Source organism: Carassius auratus, chromosome 3 (assembly GCF_003368295.1).
Source record: "Carassius auratus strain Wakin chromosome 3, ASM336829v1, whole genome shotgun sequence".
Taxonomy (NCBI): Eukaryota; Metazoa; Chordata; class Actinopteri; order Cypriniformes; family Cyprinidae; genus Carassius; species Carassius auratus.
In genome coordinates, this window is record NC_039245.1 from 12,307,882 (window position 1) to 12,331,292 (window position 23,411).

General features: G+C 37.2%; 1 protein-coding gene across 2 annotated transcripts in view; it reads left to right on the forward strand.

The window, feature by feature from the left end:
- Positions 1 to 23,118, forward strand: part of LOC113048373 (SET domain-containing protein 5-like) — a 122,042-nt gene extending 98,924 nt beyond the window's left edge. For both annotated transcript variants that reach the window (XM_026210163.1, XM_026210170.1), the window contains 9 exons: positions 7,302 to 7,450; positions 16,538 to 16,667; positions 16,867 to 17,029; positions 17,116 to 17,308; positions 17,538 to 17,633; positions 18,089 to 18,196; positions 18,688 to 18,783; positions 21,628 to 21,735; positions 22,229 to 23,118. In XM_026210163.1, coding sequence (XP_026065948.1) covers positions 7,302 to 7,450; positions 16,538 to 16,667; positions 16,867 to 17,029; positions 17,116 to 17,308; positions 17,538 to 17,633; positions 18,089 to 18,196; positions 18,688 to 18,783; positions 21,628 to 21,735; positions 22,229 to 22,384 — 1,199 coding nt within the window. In that variant the 3' untranslated portion in view covers positions 22,385 to 23,118. The remainder of the gene's footprint in view (positions 1 to 7,301; positions 7,451 to 16,537; positions 16,668 to 16,866; positions 17,030 to 17,115; positions 17,309 to 17,537; positions 17,634 to 18,088; positions 18,197 to 18,687; positions 18,784 to 21,627; positions 21,736 to 22,228) is intronic.
- Positions 23,119 to 23,411: the final 293 nt, after the last annotated feature.

Consider the following 23,411-nt stretch of genomic DNA (forward strand, 5'->3'; position numbering starts at 1 on the left):
TAGCAATGCGTAGAAATGCATGAACTGATAAAATGTATATCCAGATATAGCAGAAAATTCAGTGTTATTTTTTAGCTGAATATTTAAACTTCTCAAATATTTCCCACTTATTTTAAAGGTCATCACTTACTCGCGCTCATGTCATTTTAAACGAGACTTCTGTGGAAAACAGAAGAAGATATTTTGAAGAATGCTGATAACTGAATTGTTTTGGTTACCAGACTCAAGTGTTTCCATTCATTTGACACTGAATTTTTCATGCTTAAAATGTCTCACAATGACAGACCAGCCTATTTATTTAGCCAAGAGTGTGTTCGCAAAGCCCTTTGTTGTTTTAGTTTTTTTTTCTTCTGCCTTCTACTTCTAAACCGCCAGCACAGCCGGTCTGCAGCTTGGTGTTTGGCTTTTCTTTTTTTTGTGCCGCCCTGTTCAGACAGCCACCCTGTCATCGTCCTGCCGTCTTCTCCTCCCTGTGAGCCTCGCAGCTTTGCTTGGATAACTCAAACCAGCTTGGGACGTTATTTTTGGACTTGAACTTTTTGGGAGCGACATTGCTTACAGGCAAATGTACTTCAGCCCATCCGATTGTGTTTGGTGACTCCTCTTTCTGTCTCTCGTTTTATTTCTCTCTATTTCTGTCCCTTTTTAAACCCCTATCTCTAAGCACTAAATACATGGATGGTACCTCAAATCATGTCTTGTCAACTGTTCTTCTATCCATCCGTCCATCCATCTACCTGTCAGGCATTTTATCTATCGTTCTATCAATCTATCTGTCCACCCGCCTGTCTTTCTATCCATTGTTCTTTCTGTCATTCTATCATTCTGTGTATAGATAGAATATATGCTGACGACTTGGAACACCTTAGCTATCCCCTAGCAACATGCTAACAACTTTTTAGAATAGCTTAAGAATTAGAATAGCTCCCCAGAACACCTTTGCTTCAAAATGGCAACTTTTTCCTGGTCTTGCACCATATTTTCGCAGGCGCAGTATGTAATATTGACAGCAAGTGGTTGAAATGGGTACTGCAGTCCATATTCAAAATATTAGATAAAAGTTGTTTCTCTCATCCGCTCTCCATCGCACTCGATGCTCACATGGTAATGAGCGCAGCTGTAGATGTTACAGTGTAAGGGTTGTTTTATCTGCGTTTTAAAATCCGGGGTTTTAGGTCGGTTAGAATTTGTGATCTCTCGCCCAGTTCCTTTGCTGGCTTCAGTGGCTGCAATACATTTTGTTTCCCACCAAATGGCAATCCAAGGTGTCAAAATATTACTGTGTAAACTGTACGTGGGCAGAATCAAACAGTCTAAAACAAAAACAGACATTCCGACATGGAACACACATTGAACACACTCCTTAATCGTGTTCTGTACACACATAATTCACTAAAATATGGACGTGACTACCGCATTCGGAAAAACTAGCTAATCTGCGAGCCTCCATGCTCTCCAAGACGCCACATCGTTGCTGTGATTACTAGGGGTGTGACGGTTAGTATATAACCGTGAGACCGACGGTTATAGTTGAACACCGTCATTAGAACTCTATAACCGCCAAAACCGTGTCATTAAAATATTTTTTACAAACATTTTTTATCAAAAATTATTTTCATTTTTTAGATAGGATCATAAGATGCGCAATATATCGGGAGACATGGTTTTTACCACTTAATGAAGTTTTGTAAATCGTCAGACATGATATTTACCACTTCATAAAATTTTGCTTTGTAGAAAAACTTTCTTAAAAACGAATTTCGTTTTGTACAAATTTTATCTTAATTTTAATAAATGTTTCATCAACCAATTGCATGTATTTTAATAAATAAAAAGCAAGTAAAGCAGACAATGATAACCGTGACATGGAAGCACCAGCGCGCCGCGTTCACTTGCACTGCACTGTGAACTAGAGCACATCTCATTGTAAATTAAACTCAGCGTAGGCCTATGTCTCATACTTTAGCATTAAATATCTTTGCTGCATCCTTTCTAGAACAGACAATGGCTTTTTTTTTTTTTTGCGGCTCGCATCAGCAAAGCATTGCATCGCCATAGACCGCAAAACAAGCAGCGGATGGCGGGCGGGTGCGGCTTTGAAATTTGCTCTTTGATTTCCATGAAGCAAAAAACGAGGACGGAATCTCAAAATCCAGTCATGAAAATGAAACTTGCATTTTAATATGGACAGTCATGGAATTTGCCAAAGTTAGCATAAAATAATCAAATCAAATCTCCATATGGACCAGTATCTGTAAATGTTAAGCCGCAAAAGTTGTTTAAAATATAAATCCGTGTTCTGCGCGTCTCTGTGTGAATTAATGAATGGCAGAGACGTGCGGGTTTGTTTACTACATAGACTGAAGCGCATGACACTTGCATTAATTTCAGCATCTGAGCTTCAGAGTTCTCTCTCCTTCAAGCAATCTGAACTTTTCAGCTCATCTCAATGGACACACAGCGCACCTGTATTTGACACTCTGTAAACTCTTTGTGAATGCGCATGACTCACCGTCACTTGATAGCGCTGTTTCTCACACATGCAAAGAGAGAGAGAGCGAGAGTCTTACCACGCTTAAACAACACCTTATATGTAAACTATTCTTTGTTGTCTTCTCCTGTCAAAATAATGGATTTAATTTAGAATTATTCATATTCATTTTCGAACAAGCAGAAGACATACCAGTTTCTCCGGTAGTGGGTGGAGCTAATGGGCAAATGGCAATGGCTTTTTTTTGCGGCTCGCATCAGCAAAGCATTGCATGGCCATAGACCCCAAAACAATCAGCGGATGGCGGGCGGGTGCGGCTTTGAAATTTGCTCAAAAAACGTTGGTGCGGATGATGAGTTTTGTGACAGATCTCCTTAATAAACGGAGGTCTGAAATCTCTGCCCCTTTACCGATCAGAGCGCACGCTGACACGGAGTTAACCCGCTATCTCCAAGAACAACCAATTGACTTGGACCCCCCCGACGGTTATGTTATGAACCGTCACATTTGACTCACGTCATAACCGTCATCACCAATTCTGAAACCGGCACACCCCTAGTGATTACTACAACTCACTTTCGGGAGTGAGTTGTGTTCCGTACACACATGGAATGATCATTTACTGTACTCATTTAAATCCGGTTGTCACTCCTGTGTACAGTAGTTGTGTACAGGGCCTATGTAAATTTAGCATGTCTTATAAATGTATGCAAACAAGTTATGATATTTATGCTTTGGTACAGTTACCTTAAATAACCAAAAAAACAGCAAAAAAAAAAAAAAAGTCCAGTTAGAGACTAATGTTTCCCTGGATGCTATGTAATGTGTGCTTGAGAAAGAGAGTTGGCTGCCCTGCAGTTAAATGGGACGATATGCAGTCTTAAAGCTGCGGTAGGGAACTTTTGACGCTCTAGCGGTTAATAAACAGAACTGTTTGCGTCTTGCGGAAGAACATTGTAGCCGGAACTACTTCTCTCTGTTTATGTCTATGAAGAATCACAAAGGTACTGGGTTACTCCGCCGCGGTACCCCCGAAGCAATCTAAAATAGTCCGAATATAAACACTTATTATAGATGTACCCTAGTGATTCAGGACAAGCCAAAAAAACGGTTTGGAAAATGGATTCATGGTGTACTCGCTTATTATGTTCATTTTTCTACATTTTGAACACAAACAAAGTTACGGACCGCAGCTCTGATTGGTTGTTTCTTACCGGGAGCGGTCAGTAACTGCAAATGGCAATAGGACCACTGGGAGGAGCCAGAGGAGCTTGATTTTTTTCACAGATTATCTGTCTCATATTCTACTGTCAGGACATAATGACAGGTTTAACAAATATGTAAAAAATATATTTTTACAAAAGTTCCCTACTGCTGCTTTAATGTAGGAAACCCTGTGTCTGAGGCAATGGAATGATATTTGAATTATTTGATTATTAATAGCAACCCTGCTATTAGAAGTTCAACAATTCTATTTTTCTCCCTTTTTGCTGAGTGTAACATTCTCTGCTACACTTGCAGCTTTTTGCATGTGGTTTTGTATGTCATTTCTTGCCTTTATAGAGCAGTGATTTCTGCTCTGATTTTAAAAGCCCAGCAGTGCATTTCAAGAGCTGTAAGTCAAACCTCTGACACTGGACCAAATAAGAATTTTCATTACTATAACTGATGCAGCGCTGTAGGTTTTACAAGAGGCAGTGACATGACGAATGATGAGGTGTAAACCCCTGCAGTGCTGAAGTTTTTTTGCTCTCGTGAAAGCAAAAACAACACGTTTTCCCATGGGACCATCCTGACCCTGGGGGATCCGAAACAGGAAGCAGAGCTGATTTTGTTGCTCTGTGGTGGAGTGAAAGAGTGGAACTTTAAGCGGCTCCCATGGGAGCTTTACAGATGAGACATACGACTTAAACATCTGAGGTTTTGTCTTTTGTCTTTTTAAAAAGTGGGCAGAAACCTCAGCGTACAGTGATTTGTCATTTTTTTAAGGCACTTTCATGGATTATCATTTACTAGGGCTGTTGATTGATTAAATAATGCAATCAAATGAATTGCATGATATGCTGATTAATTAATTAAATGAAATTAATCACATTCATGAATATTTATTACAAAAAGCCATTAATAAATGTATTATAATTATTTTTTATTAATTAAATAATTGGTGTATTTATTTAAAATGTTAAAACATTATTATTTATATATAATATATATTAAAATTATTAATTTTTTATTAATTTACAAATTTACTTTTAAACAATTCTGTGCTGATTTGGCAAGGTTCTTATATTAGCATACAAATTAATATAATATACATTTCTAAAAAAAAAAAAATTGCCCATAATTAATTACATTACATTACATTAATTACAATTATTATTTACTTTTTCCAGAATTTAATTTCAAAGCTGAAAAGATAGGGAGAAGATTTCATCCATAACAGAACTGTTGGTCATAAATCACATTTTTTCTCTCCTACACCTGTAGTGATTATCAGATGACTCATCATCACTCAAACAGTGCAAAAGTGCACTCATGCGCTTTTTTAGCTGCAAGATTTTCATACATGAGTATGCATGTATGATTGTTTATGGTTATGCCTGAAGATATGTGTGTGGTCCACAAAATATGTGGATGTTTTTGAATATTTTCCTTTGCATCCTCAGGCTTATCTTTAAACCACCAATGCTGGCATATTTGTGAATCATCAGTTCAGGATGGTTTATTTTTTTTATTTTTCTCCTTCTTTTTTACCAACTGTGGGCCAGAGAACTTTTGAAGAGGCACAGCATTTTCTGAAATGGATGACATTGTTGGTCAAAAGAATAAGATGTTGCAGAAAAACAAAGCTTGCGACTTTCTGCGTGTAATGAACAGAACTTTCCTCCGTTGTGCTATTTCAGCTCCTGCTGCTGCCATTAGTGGGTTTCTGAACTTTATTATACGCTGTCACAAGTAACATACATCCTGCCGGAGGTACAGAGAAGCCAGGGAGCGATGGAGTCAAACTGAGGAAGAATGTTTAGTTGGAGGATGGATGAAAGACACAGATGCTTCAGCACCATATTCAGAAAATCTGTAGTTGCCTGTAAAATACCACGTGTATTCAACTGAACGATTTCCCACGTGTCAACTCCTGCATTATAGAGACACAACATTTAAAACAGGAAACCAGTTTGTAGGCCTGGTTATATTGTCTGGAAAAAGCATTGTTCTTTGCACAGTTTTAAATAGTGGCTGCATAGACAACTACACGTGCAGAAACTAAATGCAAAACTTGGCAAACGCAAACAGATAATGTGGCAAGCGTTGGTTTTGAATACATCACTTTTACAAACCCTGTATTATTTATTCCTGCTTGCTATCTAACAAATATTAAATTTGCAAAATACTGCATAATCTTGAAATAAAGAAATCGAAACTGTTTTATTTTGGTATTACGATTCACATGCATTGAGATGCTAGTTAATGTAATTAGCTGTAGCATTTTATTATTTGTTTGTATGAAGCCATTGTAAAAAGCCAGTATATATATCCCCAAATGTGCATATTGAAATGCTCCTATGATGCCCAAAAATTCCTTGGTGCTCAGCTCATTTAAGGTTTTGAGACATAAACAGCCATTGACATGCTTTGACAGAATTATCATATTTAGCTGTAGCATCTATTGTGTTGATCTTTTGTTGTTTAGGACTCATCAGATGTCTTTTATACCTAGATTTTGGGTTTCTTTCAGATAGTTTGTAAAGTTACTTTTTAATGCAACTTATACAACCGAACAGTAGCTGCTTCCTGAGGCTTTGGTCTGTCTAAGAGAAGTTTCAAGTCTCTGAGGACAGGTTTGACAGTAAGATGAGTCTTTGCCTTAGAGGTGTAGCAACTCGCCTGGTGTTTCTGGGACGTGCATTCGGTTCTCTTCGGCTCTGTTCTGATGGTGAGTGCTGAAAGTCCTGGAAAAGCTCTTCTCACTGTGGATTTAGACACCTCTTCTTTTGAAGTCTAGAGATCAGCCTTTGACTGTGACTGTGTGTATGTGAAACACTACTACACTCTACGGATAGGGATTGTGAGGTGGTTTAGTGGGACACGGTGCTTTACAGTTGAGGTCTTTTGGGGTTTTGGGCTGGTCTCACTGCTAATTCACAACAGTGTTTTTGGCAGTGTGGCTGGTTTACATGTCCTTATCTGCCGTGACTTTTGGTTTTTAATTCCAGTGGAGCTGTTTGAGACCAAAATTTGAAAGCGACCACAGCACAGAGTCTGGATGTGCTAGAGACTTCCAAGTATGCATTGGACAATGTGACATTTGCATAAAAATCCCTATGTTGCCATAAAAGCCAAAGAAAGCTGTTTCTCTGAATGCCAAAATGATTTAGATTTGCCTATTTTTTTTTTTTTTTTTTTTTTTTTTTTTTACAAATCCTACCAAAATGACTGTCCATGAATAGTTAAGAAAAAACTGAATACGTGATTATGCCTAACCATTCATATTTCAGAATATTAGGATTGATTTCTGAAGGATCAGGTTATTTGACTTGAGTAATGACTGCTGTAAATGTAGCTTTACCATCAGAGAAATACATTGCATTTGAATATGTATTCTTATAGAAAATGGTTGTTTTAAATTGTAGTGTTTTTCATAAAACTAGCAATTTCAATCGAATGAATGCAGCCTTGTTTGAGGAACCAGTGTCTACTACTGTTTTGCAAAAAGCTGTGTGTTATGCAACAGTAGCATTGGAGTGCACCGCTCAGGTGGGTTTTTAACTTCATGGTTTTACCTCTCTTGCTCTCTTTAATTCTCTCGCAGGGGAAGAAAGCCAGGAACTGGGCCCCCCTCCATCTGTAGACGAGGCCGCCAACACACTGATGACGCGACTGGGGTTCCTGCTCGGGGAAAAAGTGAACGAAGGGCCTGGTGAAGCACAGTACAGCATGGAGGAACAAGATGACCCTCAGGTTTGATACACACATTCAGTTGCCTCATCCACCCGGTCTCTCTTATTATTCTTTTTAAAATTATTCAAGTGACTTTTTGGCCTAGTGATGGTGGGAAGTGCTTCTCTGCAGCTCAGGGTTTTGTCAGTGGGTGGTTCCCCACCTCAAAAACACAGATTGCTCTTCTTGCTCTCTAAATCATAACAGATGTTCCTGTGTTTTGGATGAACAGTAGCAGTTTGCGTTGGTGTATTCGTGCAGTTTGAGTCTTACTAGGCATGGGGCAGACAGCAGATACTGAAACCCCTGCCACTAGTCTATTTACAGTCCACATTGATCTTAGCCCTGATTCTCCAGTGAACATCTGCTCTTTTGGGGTTTGAGTGCTTAGAAACCTTTCAAGTCAGAAAACTTTCATCTAACATGTGTTCAATTCCATATACATTACAGTAATAACATATGAATGTATCTTATTTGTTTTAATAGAATTTATTGCTTGTTTATACTGATTAATTAATCAAATTAATTTCTTTTGTGAGTACTTTATATTATTGTGGTAGGCAAGTAAATATAACTATATTTTTCATATAGATTTAAAAAAAATAATATTTTTTATATGTATCATAGCTAATTTAATGTGTTAAATAATTGCAACAGTTGTAAAAAACTGTGTTTGAGAATATTATTTTTCACAATTCGCTTGGTTGAGGAAACTGCCTGGTTAACATAATTAACTGTATTGAAATTCTGGCTGATGCCATTAGATAATGATTTGATCAAATGACTTTAGAAGTATTGTTGTATGATAAAATTTTAAGATTAACTTGGTCCAGTGATAGAAAAAATACCGTGCTGTGGAATTAACATATAGGTCAGTGAACATGGTTAAATGTTAATGGTTAATGTTATTTTTTATGTATTTTTTTTATCAACTATTAGTGCTGTCAAAATGAATGTGTTAACTCATGTTGTTAAAGCATGCTCTTAAAGCAGCCAAAATAACCTAATGACCCAGCTGCTTTGATGTCTGTTAATCAAAGAACAAAAGAGAAAAGAAGAAATCCATTATTTTTGTAGCTTTAAGGATTCATCTGTATTTAATTAGAATTTAGTGTTTGATAACTTTATTCAATGACTGTATATTTCCTACTTGCTAAAGGACACAGGTAAATATGACATTATAATGGGTTTATGCAAAGATTGATTTACGTTCACTTAAATTAGAAGTTATTTTTTGAAGTATAATAAATGTTACAATTGATAGCTCACAATAATACTGTAATATAGAATGGCTGTAGTCAATGGCTAAATATTAGGAGAAAAAATGTCATAGAGACATTGGTGGTACTGGTATCAGTGATAGTCGCCTTCAGTCATTAAAAAGGTGTCATTAAACAAATATATAAAAAAAATACTGTCTTTGTTGTTTCTACATTAATTTGAAGATTGATTGTGAAATTATTGCAATATATAAGTATATTTAAACACTTTAATGTTAGGTGGGATTAATCGCGATTAATTTCAGAAAAATATGATGAATTAGATATGAGTGTATGTCGATCAATAAAACAATTATCATCATCTATCTACACACACACACACACACACACCAGAGATGTTCACAAGTCTTTAAGTTGGAGTCCGAGTCAAAGTCTGAAGTGTTTATCACTGGAGTCTGAGTCAAGTCTCGAGTCTTTGGTCACAAGTCCACAAGTCATTTAACGGCTCGCTAAAAAAATCCTGTATTGAAATCTTCCTACAAAGCTGTTTTATAGGCTATTTACAACTATAAAAACTTCTTATCTTGAGCAGAAAATAAAAATAACCAGAAGTTTCAAAGTTTAAGTTCTATCCTAGCCATCTAACAACAATTACTCAATTATAATGACAAGATTCTTTTGAAATGTTCTTAGCCTACAGATTAATAATACTAATGTAGATCAGAAACATCTTGCCATATCTGGTTTGAACAGGTTATAGATAGATAGGAAGAAAAATAACTATTTGCAGCATTGTTTTTTCTGCTGTTTTAGTGAAAGTAATCTATAATTTTGCTGCTCTCTTGTGTTGCTGGTGTTGTTAAAATAACCACGTCATCCGCACCGGTGCGCATCCGGAGAGAGAAAAAGCACACAGAGCTAAAAGGGCTTGAATAAAGCGTGTTTGCATTTAGATGACTCAAGAGCTTATGTGATCCGATTAGGGCTGCAGCTATTGATTATTTTTGTTATCGATTAATCTAGCACTTAATCGATCGATTAATCGGATAATTTTTTTTTTGTGTGCGCTTTTAAACAACCAAAACAAATAATGCATAACGAAAATGATGTGGCTGTTAAACAATCAAGAATTGTGGGTTTTATTTCTAAAAAAAAAAAAAAAAAAACGGGGGTATTGAAAATATCTGTTTTATGTAGATTTCTACACCTGCAGCATTTACCATTAGGCTACCAACAAGTCATATATCATTTTTCTAGGGTGAGCCTATTTGCTATGGTAACCTAGCAACGTGTGTGTGTGTGTGTGTGTGTGTGTGTGTGTGTGTGTGTGTGTGTGTGTGCGTTTACATTTGTGACATATCAGGACAAAATTATGAATACACACCAACAAAGTCAGGACATGGGTAGATGTCAGGACGAAAATCAATGTCCTCATTTTTCTGAGCATACTACAGTGTTCTACAGCCTCAAATATATAGCTGGAGCAAAAATCTCTGTAGGCCAAAATTGTCACAATTTTTTGAAATCATCTGTGTAAGTGTGTATCACATTTTTGCTCACTCACTGATACGCCAACTATGGGACGTGTGAGGTACTGCGCTAAACGTTTACACACACCGGAAGTGACATCAACATTTCACCTAATAAAAAATCAGTTAGGAAATCGAAATACCTCACTATCTTGCCAGTGGTTGAATATAAATATATAGTGCGTCTGCCAGCACTAACACCAGAGTAACACAGTAAACAGTTCTAAAGAAATACAATTATCTGACTTGATATTTGGATGAATGTTGTTACAAGCTAGCTCACGTTAGCAGACTTTTGCTAGCTCAAGAGTCTCTACACAAGCTGGCTAAATGCATAGCTAACCACATCCACTGAGCCAGTTATGTATCGGGGTGGGCGATCTGGCGATTTTATATCATGAACGATCTTGAAGACGTCCACAATCTACTTTTCAAGCGAATAGTAGAAATCGCGATCTTTTTTGTCCTCGTAATAGCGGGACTTTTATTTTGAAGGCGCGGAGACCGCCTGATCACACAGCTCACAGCCTTTGTGTTTAATAGTGTACGGTCTCTGTTTAATAGTCAAATCATATACATTATTAGATAAATCTGTCAACATTTAATTTCACATACCTTGCAGATATAATCGAAAGCAGCTGTCAGATATTCTGAAGTGTGCATTAGTAGCCTGTATGAAGGTGATTACTGTGAGTGACGTACAGTCCGAGTGAATTAGTTCAGCTTCCCTAAACACGATCCACAAACTCAACCCTTGATCTAAACTAAGCGCTATATTCATTGTGTGCTGAATCTAAATCTAGTCTTGCCTCGTCTGTATTCGAAAAAAAAAAACGTGTTTCCCAGTGCTTACAAACTTACTGAATGTCCTAGTTGGCTTTTATTCGATTATAATTTTTTAAAAACAATTTCTTTATATGTGAAAAATACTATATTATTAATATTATGGATGCAGAATCAAAAAGTTAGAAAGTTACAACCTAAAATAAGTATTATATATATATATATATATATATATATATATATATATATATAAATGTGTGTGTGTATGTATGTGTATATATATATATATATATATATATATATATATATATATATATATATATATATATATATATATATATATATATATATATACACACACACACACACACACACACACACAGTGGCTTGCAAATGTATTCAAAATGTACCCCCTTGATGTTTCCACGTTATGTTCCTGCCTTATGTAAAACTGCTTTAAATTACTTTTTTCCATATCAATCTTTTTTTAAAAAAACATAGTTAAGTACATAAAAACATAAATAGACTAAATACAAAACCGATTCCAAAAAAGTTGGGACACTGTACAAATTGTAGTAAAAAAGGATGGAATAATTGACAAATCTCAAACTTAAGAATATAGATAACATATCAAATGATGAAAGTGAGACATTTTGAAATGTCATGCCAAATATTGGCTCATTTTGGAATTCATGAGAGCTACACATTCCAAAAAAGTTGGGACAACATATGCTCCCATCCAGACGTCGTCTCTTTAAGGAAGGACCTTGCATTTTCCAACATGACAATGCCAGACCACATACTGCATCAATTACAACATAATGGCTGCGTAGAAGAAGGATCCGGGTACTGAAATGACCAGCTTGCAGTCCAGATCTTTCACCTATAGAAAACATTTAGTGCATCATAAAGAGGAAGATGCGACAAAGAAGACCTAAGACTAGAAGCCTGTATTAGACAAGAATGGGACACATTCCTATTCCTAAACTTGAGCAACTTGTCTCCTCAGTCCCCAGACGTTTGCAGACTGTTATAAAAAGAAGAGGGGATGCCACACAGTGTAAACATGGCCTTGTCCCAACTTTTTTGAGACGTGTTGATGCCATGAAATTTAAAATCTTTTCCCCTTAAAATTATACATTTTCTCAGTTTAAACATTTTATATGTCATATATGTTGTATTCTGAATAAAATATTGAAATTTGAAACTTCACATCATTGCATTCTGTTTTTATTCACAATTTGTACAGTATCCCAACTTTTTTGGAATTGAAATTTTGTGGTTTGTTTTTAGCTGGAACACTTTTACAGCCTCAAGTCTTTTTTTATTAAATGCAACAAGCTTTTCTCATCATCATTTGGCAGTTATCTGTTATTCTTCACCTCTCAAGCTCTGTCAGGTTGGATGAGGGCAGATGCAGATTTTCAGGTTTCTCCAGAAATGTTTGATTGGGATTAATCCCAGGCTCTGGCTGGCTACTCAAGCACATTCACAGAGTTGTCTATAAGTGAACGATCTGTCAAGTCTGAGCTTCTGGATTCTCTGGACTAGGCTTTCATTAAGGCTATCTCTATACAGTATTGTTCAAAATAATAGCAGTACAATGTGACTAACCAGAATAATCAAGGTTTTTCGTATATTTTTTTTATTGCTACGTGGCAAACAAGTTACCAGTAGGTTCAGTAGATTGTCAGAAAACAAATGAGACCCAGCATTCATGATATGCACGCTCTTAAGGCTGTGCAATTGGGCAATTAGTTGAATTAGTTGAAAGGGGTGTGTTCAAAAAAATAGCAGTGTGGCATTCAATCACTGAGGTCATCAATTTTGTGAAGAAACAGGTGTGAATCAGGTGGCCCCTATTTAAGGATGAAGCCAACACTTGTTGAACATGCATTTGAAAGCTGAGGAAAATGGGTCGTTCAAGCCTTTGTCAGAAGAACAGCGTACTTTGATTAAAAAGTTGATTAGAGAGGGGAAAACCTATAAAGAGGTGCAAAAAATGATAGGCTGTTCAGCTAAAATGATCTCCAATGCCTTAAAATGGAGAGCAAAACCAGAGAGACGTGGAAGAAAACGGAAGACAACCATCAAAATGGATAGAAGAATAACCAGAATGGCAAAGGCTCAGCCAATGATCACCTCCAGGATGATCAAAGACAGTCTGGAGTTACCTGTAAGTACTGTGACAGTTAGAAGACGTCTGTGTGAAGCTAATCTATTTTCAAGAATCCCCCGCAAAGTCCCTCTGTTAAAAAAAAGGCATGTGCAGAAGAGGTTACAATTTGCCAAAGAACACATCAACTGGCCTAAAGAGAAATGGAGGAACATTTTGTGGACTGATGAGAGTAAAATTGTTCTTTTTGGGTCCAAGGGCCACAGGCAGTTTGTGAGACGACCCCCAAACTCTGAATTCAAGCCACAGTACACAGTGAAGACAGTGAAGCATGGAGGTGCAAGCATCATGATATGGGCATGTTTCTCCTACTATGGTGTTGGGCCTATTTATCACATACCAGGGATCATGGATCAGTTTGCATATGTTAAAATACTTGAAGAGGTCATGTTGCCCTATGCTGAAGAGGACATGCCCTTGAAATGGTTGTTTCAACAAGACAATGACCCAAAACACACTAGTAAACGGGCAAAGTCTTGGTTCCAAACCAACAAAATTAATGTTATGGAGTGGCCAGCCCAATCTCCAGACCTTAATCCAATTGAGAACTTGTGGGGTGATATCAAAAATGCTGTTTCTGAAGCAAAACCAAGAAATGTGAATGAATTGTGGAATGTTGTTAAAGAATCATGGAGTGGAATAACAGCTGAGAGGTGCCACAAGTTGGTTGACTCCATGCCACACAGATGTCAAGCAGTTTTAAAAAACTGTGGTCATACAACTAAATATTAGTTTAGTGATTCACAGGATTGCTAAATCCCAGAAAAAAAAAATGTTTGTACAAAATAGTTTTGAGTTTGTACAGTCAAAGGTAGACACTGCTATTTTTTTGAACACACCCCTTTCAACTAATTGCCCAATTGCACAGCCTTAAGAGCGTGCATATCATGAATGCTGGGTATTGTTTGTTTTCTGACAATCTACTGAACCTACTGGTAACTTGTTTGCCACGTAGCAATAAAAAATATACTAAAAACCTTGATTATTCTGGTTAGTCACATTGTACTGCTATTATTTTGAACAATACTGTATATTTTGCTGCACTGAGTGTTTCAACTACTCTGACGAGTCCTTCAGTCCCTGCTGCTGAAAAACAGCCCAAAACACAAGTCTGCTACCAGCACACTTTACTCTGTTGAGATACTGCAGGTGATGAGCAGAGCTGGTTTCCTTCAAACAAGACACTTAGAATCTGTAGGGTGTTCTTCTGAAACATACCACTATCTCCCTGGTCTTCACTTAGCAAGTTTGAACCTGCTACCTATTGATCTGAAATTTAATAATCGTACAGTGAATTATACCTTATTCCATTAGCCAGACATAATGTTTAGACTGTAGCTGAAGATCAACGGAAGATGAGTTGAGTATAATACAGATCTTCTTTTCAGCCCTGACCTGGCCCTCCGATGATGTCCACATACTTTTAAAATAATCTACTTTTAAAAGTAAAAAACTTTTTACTTCAGTGATATGCTTACAGGTTATACATGCTTACTTAACGATAAGCCTCTGCACCATACTTGCCCCACAAACAGGCCTTGAAGGAGTAGTTCACTTTAAAATGAAGATTAGCCCATTATTTACTCTCCCTCAAGTCATCCAAGGTGTATGTGACTTTCTTGTTGATTGCAATTCACTCCCATTATAAAGCTCAGAAACATCATGGTGTTAATTAATATAACTCTTAATGTATTGGTCTGGAAGAAGAAAGTCACATACACCTAGGATGACTTGAGGGAGAGTAAATAATGGGCTAATCTTCATTTTAAAGTGAACTAATTATTTAATAGGCCTTTAAGCTACATGAAGTATAAAGTGATAGTAACTACTCAATTAGATCAGTTATAGTGCTAGGAGTACTAGCCCATGCACACGTGTAGAATACATATTTGATCAACAGTCATGAATTAATTAAATGTATTAATATTATTATAAGGCATTTCTGGTAATTAAAAGTCCATTAATTGGAGAAAACATTGATATTAAAGCACATGGTTGCCGACACAGTTTTAGAGTTTTTTATTTTATTTTGTAATGCTGGTGAATAATTATACAAATTGCAGTGAAGTTTGCTGTTCTAGACTCACATGGAGTATGGGTTGGGGAAAAAACTGACGGGAACGTTTTTAATATATTTTATAAGGAAAAATAATTTCATTTGTGAAAAAGTTGAGTGACGTAATTTAACCCGGGAAAACATTTTTTTTGGCGGGAGCCGTGACGAGTTGAGTTCGTCATTCGCGCGAGGAGACAGATCGTCAGAGAGGTAAGTTCACTAGCTTGTTTTATAAACTCTTATCTTTTCAAATTGTGAAACTTTGACCAAATAAACAAATGATTGATAGCTACCTAGATATACAGACCAGCAAATGACTACATCTGGTGCTCGCCTATAGTATGAAGACGACGAGTAACGAACGTTATTTAGGTGAGCTAAATTAGCGTTAGACCGAAGCCAATCGTTAGGCCTGTCATAAATAATATTATTGTCATTTTAAGACAATTTTGTGCCACTTAGTATTTAATCATAATATAAAAGCATAATAATAAAATTAGGCATAACGTTATACACTTTAAAAAGACAACAACCATTTAATTATTTTGATAAGTGGTGTCAAAAAAACACTGAATGAAAAAAAAAACTTAAATAAAGAGTAAATAATCATTGTAAAATAATAATACTAATAAAAAAGCGCAAAGTACGTTACAAGTAGAGAAGAGAAAAGGTGCACACTATTGCTGAGTTAAGTTAGCGGGCAGATGTGTGTCTGAACGAGCCTCAGCGAGACTGATCTGATAATAAAACAGGTTTTTTATGTGCACCATTTTGCGCTGTGACGTATTAACTTGCTCAAGAACAGTGGATTGCGGCTTTGAAATCGAGCGCATTTAGATTTGTTCTGTAACGTTAGTTGTCATGAAAACACGATGGCGTGTTCTTCAGCTTCTGTAGGGCGCTGTGTGTTTGAAGGAGAACACAACACCACAGCGCGATCTGCGAGATGTGCTGCCACTCATTATCATATAAACATACTGGGCGAAGGATTGCGTCACCAGACGGTTTTGAGGTCATGTAGATATTGTGAGTTATGTCGATATATTATTGATTATTGCGACAGGCCTAATGCTCGCTAGTTGCAGATAATTTGAGAAAAATCGATTCTCAAAAATGTCGACAGAACAACCGCATGCCTTTTTCAACATTTATAACCCTACTAAATTTTGATTAATATGTATTCTTTAGTCAATTTTTTATTTGAGAAATACATGTTTCGTGTGTAATTAGCAAGCATGATCAAGTTGGTAAGTGAGTGTAAAGCTGACTGGAAAGTAATGCAATCAAGATTGAAATATTAGTGACTGAGTTTTTGATAATTTGCTTTCTAACTATCCTTTCCAGAATTTAAATGTATTACTGCATGTCATGTCTAAACGGAAGCGATTTAGTCCTGTGGAGGATGCCACTGCACACATTCTGTCTGGCAAAGACAAACCATGCCTTGAGGAGAGATTCATTAACTCTCATAAAGGTTAGTAACCGTATTTCAGTGCTTCTTCAATCAGAGCAGCTTTTCACATAAATTTAAACTGAACCGATTATGGAAGTTTGCATGTCCTGTAATTAATGTGTGCATGCCCTTTAAAGGCTAGGTCAATTGAATAAAGAACAACTTAATTTCTACAGAGACACTTAATATTCAAGACGTGCCATCTCTGTCTTTATCATAGGTAGAGGTGTGTTTGCTAGCATGTCCATTGACAAAGGATGCTTCATTCTTGAATACCGTGGAGAGTTACTTTCCCAAGAGGAGAGCCAAACAAGACAGAATAGATACAATGAAACAGAAAATACCTTCTTGTTTGAGTTTGATTGGAATGGAAGGCAATGGTGGTAGGTTTTGGGAACCATTTTTTCAGACTATTTTTGACTTATTGGAAACAAATTTCATGTTTTTTTTTTTCTCTCTCCCATTTTAGCATTGATGCCTCAAAAGAAGATGGTTCACTTGGGAGACTAGTGAACGATAATAACAAGACTCCTAACTGTAAAGTGAAAAAAATTAGTGTTGAAGGTAAACCACATCTGTGTTTGTTTTCGGTTAAGGCCATAGCTTCAGGAGAAGAATTAACATACAACTATGGAGATTCAGACTGGCCATGGCGTACTCAGGTAATCAGGTCTCTATTTAGTTTGTGTTGGTATTGTGGAGTTATGTGTTAATTGACATTCTGCGTTTTATTACCTGATGAACAGGACAGAACAACGTAAACAATCTCTGGACTGTCTATTAAATAAAAATAATGCAGTATTGACACAGCATTGCACAGTGCAGTCATACACACTTTTTTTTTTGTTCAAAATGGCCTTCAAATGTTCAGAGCATGTTCTCTCTTTACAGTTGAACCAAGCAGTCCCTCACAATGAGGAGAACATACCATCAGAAGACAGTACACATTTTCCTGACAAAATAAACTGTCCCAAGCCAGCTGAACAGGTATTTTTGGTTTAAGTCCAGCTCTTCATCTTCTGATAAGGTGCCATGGGCATATTGATCCATTTAGATCCACAGTAGAATTCAAATCTAATCTATTTTAGTATTGATTAATAGACCTATTTTTAACATAATGATGTCCTCATTTTTAAACTGTGACGTTGTTTGAGGATTCCATGAGTGTGTGATGAGAGTCTGTCCACTGTACTGACATTGATGTGTTGTGAAACTTGCCGTGTGTGTGTGTGGATGTCCTGATGTTTCTCCAGTGTGAAATATATATAGTGTGTTTGTCTTAATTATGGATGATTGGTGTGGAATCAGATGGAATGTGTTTTGTATGCTTTCGCACGTTACAGCGATGACTGTAACGAGAGTTACAGATCCATTTGCTGTTGAATATCTTTGTAATTGCTTGTTTCTGCCTTGATCTAATGTGTATGTTCTTATTGAATCAGATTGGGAGTTATTTGTCTGAACCCAGGCCTTCAAATAGTGGTCAATCCACCGACCACAACAGTGACCATTCATCCACAGCCTCTGACATGATGGAGAACCATTCTCAGGTTAGATCTCTTGCACTAAACCCCTGTCACATGGACCGATGGCAAAAAGCACTAACCAAATTGAGACAACCATTGGTTGCCCATAGCAACACCAATCACTGAACTCAACACTGTACAGCCAATCATCCCTACTCGATCTTAGCACTGTTTTGACTTGTACTTTATGCAACTGCATTATAGGCTTGCCGTGATAGACAGAGCTGACATTGATACTGTTGTTAAGCCGCAACACTGGTTATGTCACTTGCCCACCGTGGCACCCCCCCCCCCCCACCGTCTTTTTATAGACGTTTCATAGTTTGTCCTCATTTTTAAACTGTGACGTTGTTTGAGGATTCCATGAGTGTGTGATGAGAGTCTGTCCACTGTACTGACATTGATGTGGTGTGAAACTAGCCATGTGTGTGTGTATGTGTGTGTGTGGATGTCCTGATGTTTCACCAGTGTGAAATAAACATAAATTCACTGTGGATTCTGTTCTCTCTTTACAGGTGAACCAAGCAGTCCCTCACAATGAGGAGAACATACCATCAGAAGAGGGTACACACCTTTCTGACAAAATAAACTGTCCCAAGCCAGCTGAACAGGTAGACATTTTTGGTTTAAGTCCAGCTCTTGATCTTCTGATAAGGCGTAACAGGCATTAGTAATGGGAATCTTTAGTCACCTCACAAGCAAATTCGAGAATAATTCTTGATCTACCCTTTTTCCCCCATATTAATTAATCAGTTTACTGACTTGAGAATCTTAAATTCCTTAAATTTACATAACCTAACATAAGCAATTAAGTAATTTTAAAAAGTATTACAAATTAAAAAAATAAATAATTATTAAAACAGTCGTATGTTAAGTAGTTTTGGTCGATATGCCCATTTTTCAGATCGTCATATCGTCAGCCTGTGAGATCGACGAGTTTAATTGAACTGCTGCATCAGCCATACAGCGCTCCGGACCGCACGTTCATAACGAGACCAACGCACCACCACAGAAACAAGAATGAGATGCATTCTAACATAACTGTGGCATTTAAGTCAGTGAGGGCTCGTTTAAAAGAGTGCACATATATAGGCCGTTCAGATTACTTGTTAAAGTTGAATGAATTACCTTATATCTGCAGACGATGTGCATCTGTTTGAGGATGCAGACTCTGAAACGGCCAAAACTATGTATTTTGCATGCATCACATTATAGTGCGGTGTGCATGAAAATAACAACATGGCGGCAGAGCAAACTTATCATCCATAGTGCTTCTCACATAGTCCTTCTACCTCATCACCAGATAGTGTGTGTTATAAGTTAAGTGATCAGTCTTTAAGAGAAGGACTACGTGTGATCCACTATGAATGATAAGTTTCCTCTGCCGTCTTGTTATTATTTGTCTTTACTTTATTTGTAACGCCAAGAAAGTGTTAAGCTCTTATGTAAGAGAAGAGCGCGTTGCCGTGTACCAGCCATTAAATGTGTCGGACACCAACTCCTCGTTTTTTTTTTTCTCTTTCATTTCATGGATTTAGTGAGTTATCCGAGTCAAAGCGGACACCTTCTTCAGTGACTAACGTTACAGGCTCTAATCCGCTTTTGCATGTGCGCGTGTGTGTGTGTCATAGACTGTATAAAAGCAGGTGTGTGTCTGAAACGCAGTGCTGAAGTGAAATAGCTGGGCAGTTTGATAGCCGAATTATAATAGGCCACCTAATAAAAATAAATTTGGTTTTAATTATTGTTATTAATACATTAATAGGAGAATGAGCCTAATATCGTCTTGATTATCGACAGAGAAATCTGCTTACGATGATATCTCTGACTATCGTCGAAACACGATTCTATCGTTTATTGGCACAACCCTAATGTTTAGAATTTTAAACTAATATAGCTTCAAAACATAAATAACTAACATTTAATTATAATATTAATTTATCCGTGTAATCATGTCTAAAAATATATTAATTATGTCTACCAAGCTCTGATAATGTATGGAATATTATATTAACAGACTATCCAAATGTTAATAAAACAGCAGGCCTATACCTTCAGAAACACGGATGTGTCTGTCACTTTTTTATAGTATGGTTCACACAGAAACGAAATTAGTCATAATTTACCCAGGTTGTTCTAAACCTGCATACAGTTCTTTCTTCTGCTGAACACAAAAGATACTTTGAAGAATGTGTCTCAATCAAACAGCTGATGGTTGTAACTTCCAAAGTAAGGTAAAAAAAAAAAAGAAAATGTCAAAAAAAAAACATTGGGCACCAGAACCGGTTTGGTTACCCACATTATTTACATTTTTTCTTTTATGTTAAACGGAAGAAAGACATTTTCAGGTTTAGGTTAACGTGTTGTGTAAACAATCTTTTTAACTTTTTTGGGTGAACTGTCCCTTTAATTCAGACAGTCCACCGTGATCAACTGAAATGCATCACTGCAAACCTTGCGTTCATCATTAGTTACTTGACAGACAAATTGATAACTTTCCCATTCAGCGCTCCATCTGGAGAGTCTTGTGTTAAGAGGGCAGATGTTAGCTTCTAGATGTGTTAAACTGCGCAGGTTTGTTGAACGCATGCTGCGCTCGTGTGAAAGGGCTTTAAAGGCGCGCGTTCTGGAGACTCCATCGCTATGGAAACAAAGATGCCAAAATCACATGCAAATGAGCTTTTCTAATAGCCTACTTTTATTTAAATGCATTTCTTTATAATTGCTCTTAGTATTGTAAACAGTGCAAACTAGTTATTTATTTATTCAAATGTGTTGGCCTGTGTAAAATACGGGACATATCGTGTCCCATATTGTTTTGATATGGGGTGCATAATTTTACCTTTAAATACGGGACGATTTTGTATTTTAAGGGACGGGTGGCAACCCTAATCACTGACTGTGTTTATATGAATTTTACGTCACAAAACCATTTTGATACGCAAGTGCATTAACCCAATTAGACTTGGTTGCGCACAGCTGCATGCACGAGCAGTCTTCACAAACAAAGCGCGCGTCAGCATTTGAAATGAAAAGTCATATTGAATGGGCATATTGATCCATTTAGATCCACAGTAGAATTCAAATCTAATCTATTTTAGTATTGATTAATAGACCTATTTTTAACATAATGATGTCCTCATTTTTAAACTGTGACGTTGTTTGAGGATTCCATGAGTGTGTGATGAGAGTCTGTCCACTGTACTGACATTGATGTGTTGTGAAACTTGCCGTGTGTGTGTGTGGATGTCCTGATGTTTCTCCAGTGTGAAATATATATAGTGTGTTTGTCTTAATTATGGATGATTGGTGTGGAATCAGATGGAATGTGTTTTGTATGCTTTCGCACGTTACAGCGATGACTGTAACGAGAGTTACAGATCCATTTGCTGTTGAATATCTTTGTAATTGCTTGTTTCTGCCTTGATCTAATGTGTATGTTCTTATTGAATCAGATTGGGAGTTATTTGTCTGAACCCAGGCCTTCAAATAGTGGTCAATCCACCGACCACAACAGTGACCATTCATCCACAGCCTCTGACATGATGGAGAACCATTCTCAGGTTAGATCTCTTGCACTAAACCCCTGTCACATGGACCGATGGCAAAAAGCACTAACCAAATTGAGACAACCATTGGTTGCCCATAGCAACACCAATCACTGAACTCAACACTGTACAGCCAATCATCCCTACTCGATCTTAGCACTGTTTTGACTTGTACTTTATGCAACTGCATTATAGGCTTGCCGTGATAGACAGAGCTGACATTGATACTGTTGTTAAGCCGCAACACTGGTTATGTCACTTGCCCACCGTGGCACCCCCCCCCCCCCCCACCGTCTTTTTATAGACGTTTCATAGTTTGTCCTCATTTTAAACTGTGACGTTGTTTGAGGATCCATGAGTGTGTGATGAAGAGTCTGTCCACTGTACTGACATTGATGTGGTGTGAAACTAGCCATGTGTGTGTGTATGTGTGTGTGTGGATGTCCTGATGTTTCACCAGTGTGAAATAAAACATAAATTCACTGTGGATTCTGTTCTCTCTTTACAGGTGAACCAAGCAGTCCCTCACAATGAGGAGAACATACCATCAGAAGAGGGTACACACCTTTCTGACAAAATAAACTGTCCCAAGCCAGCTGAACAGGTAGACATTTTTGGTTTAAGTCCAGCTCTTGATCTTCTGATAAGGCGTAACAGGCATTAGTAATGGGAATCTTTAGTCACCTCACAAGCAAATTCGAGAATAATTCTTGATCTACCCTTTTTCCCCCATATTAATTAATCAGTTTACTGACTTGAGAATCTTAAATTCCTTAAATTTACATAACCTAACATAAGCAATTAAGTAATTTTAAAAAGTATTACAAATTAAAAAATAAATAATTATTAAAACAGTCGTATGTTAAGTAGTTTTGGTCGATATGCCCATTTTTCAGATCGTCATATCGTCAGCCTGTGAGATCGACGAGTTTAATTGAACTGCTGCATCAGCCATACAGCGCTCCGGACCGCACGTTCATAACGAGACCAACGCACCACCACAGAAACAAGAATGAGATGCATTCTAACATAACTGTGGCATTTTAAGTCAGTGAGGGCTCGTTAAAAGAGTGCACATATATAGGCCGTTCAGATTACTTGTTAAAGTTGAATGAATTACCTTATATCTGCAGACGATGTGCATCTGTTTGAGGATGCAGACTCTGAAACGGCCAAAACTATGTATTTTGCATGCATCACATTATAGTGCGGTGTGCATGAAAATAACAACATGGCGGCAGAGCAAACTTATCATCCATAGTGCTTCTCACATAGTCCTTCTACCTCATCACCAGATAGTGTGTGTTATAAGTTAAGTGATCAGTCTTTAAGAGAAGGACTACGTGTGATCCACTATGAATGATAAGTTTCCTCTGCCGTCTTGTTATTATTTGTCTTTACTTTATTTGTTAACGCCAAGAAAGTGTTAAGCTCTTATGTAAGAGAAGAGCGCGTTGCCGTGTACCAGCCATTAAATGTGTCGGACACCAACTCCTCGTTTTTTTTTTCTCTTCATTTCATGGATTTAGTGAGTTATCCGAGTCAAAGCGGACACCTTCTTCAGTGACTAACGTTACAGGCTCTAATCCGCTTTTTGCATGTGCACGTGTGTGTGTGTCATAGACTGTATAAAAGCAGGTGTGTGTCTGAAACGCAGTGCTGAAGTGAAATAGCTGGGCAGTTTGATAGCC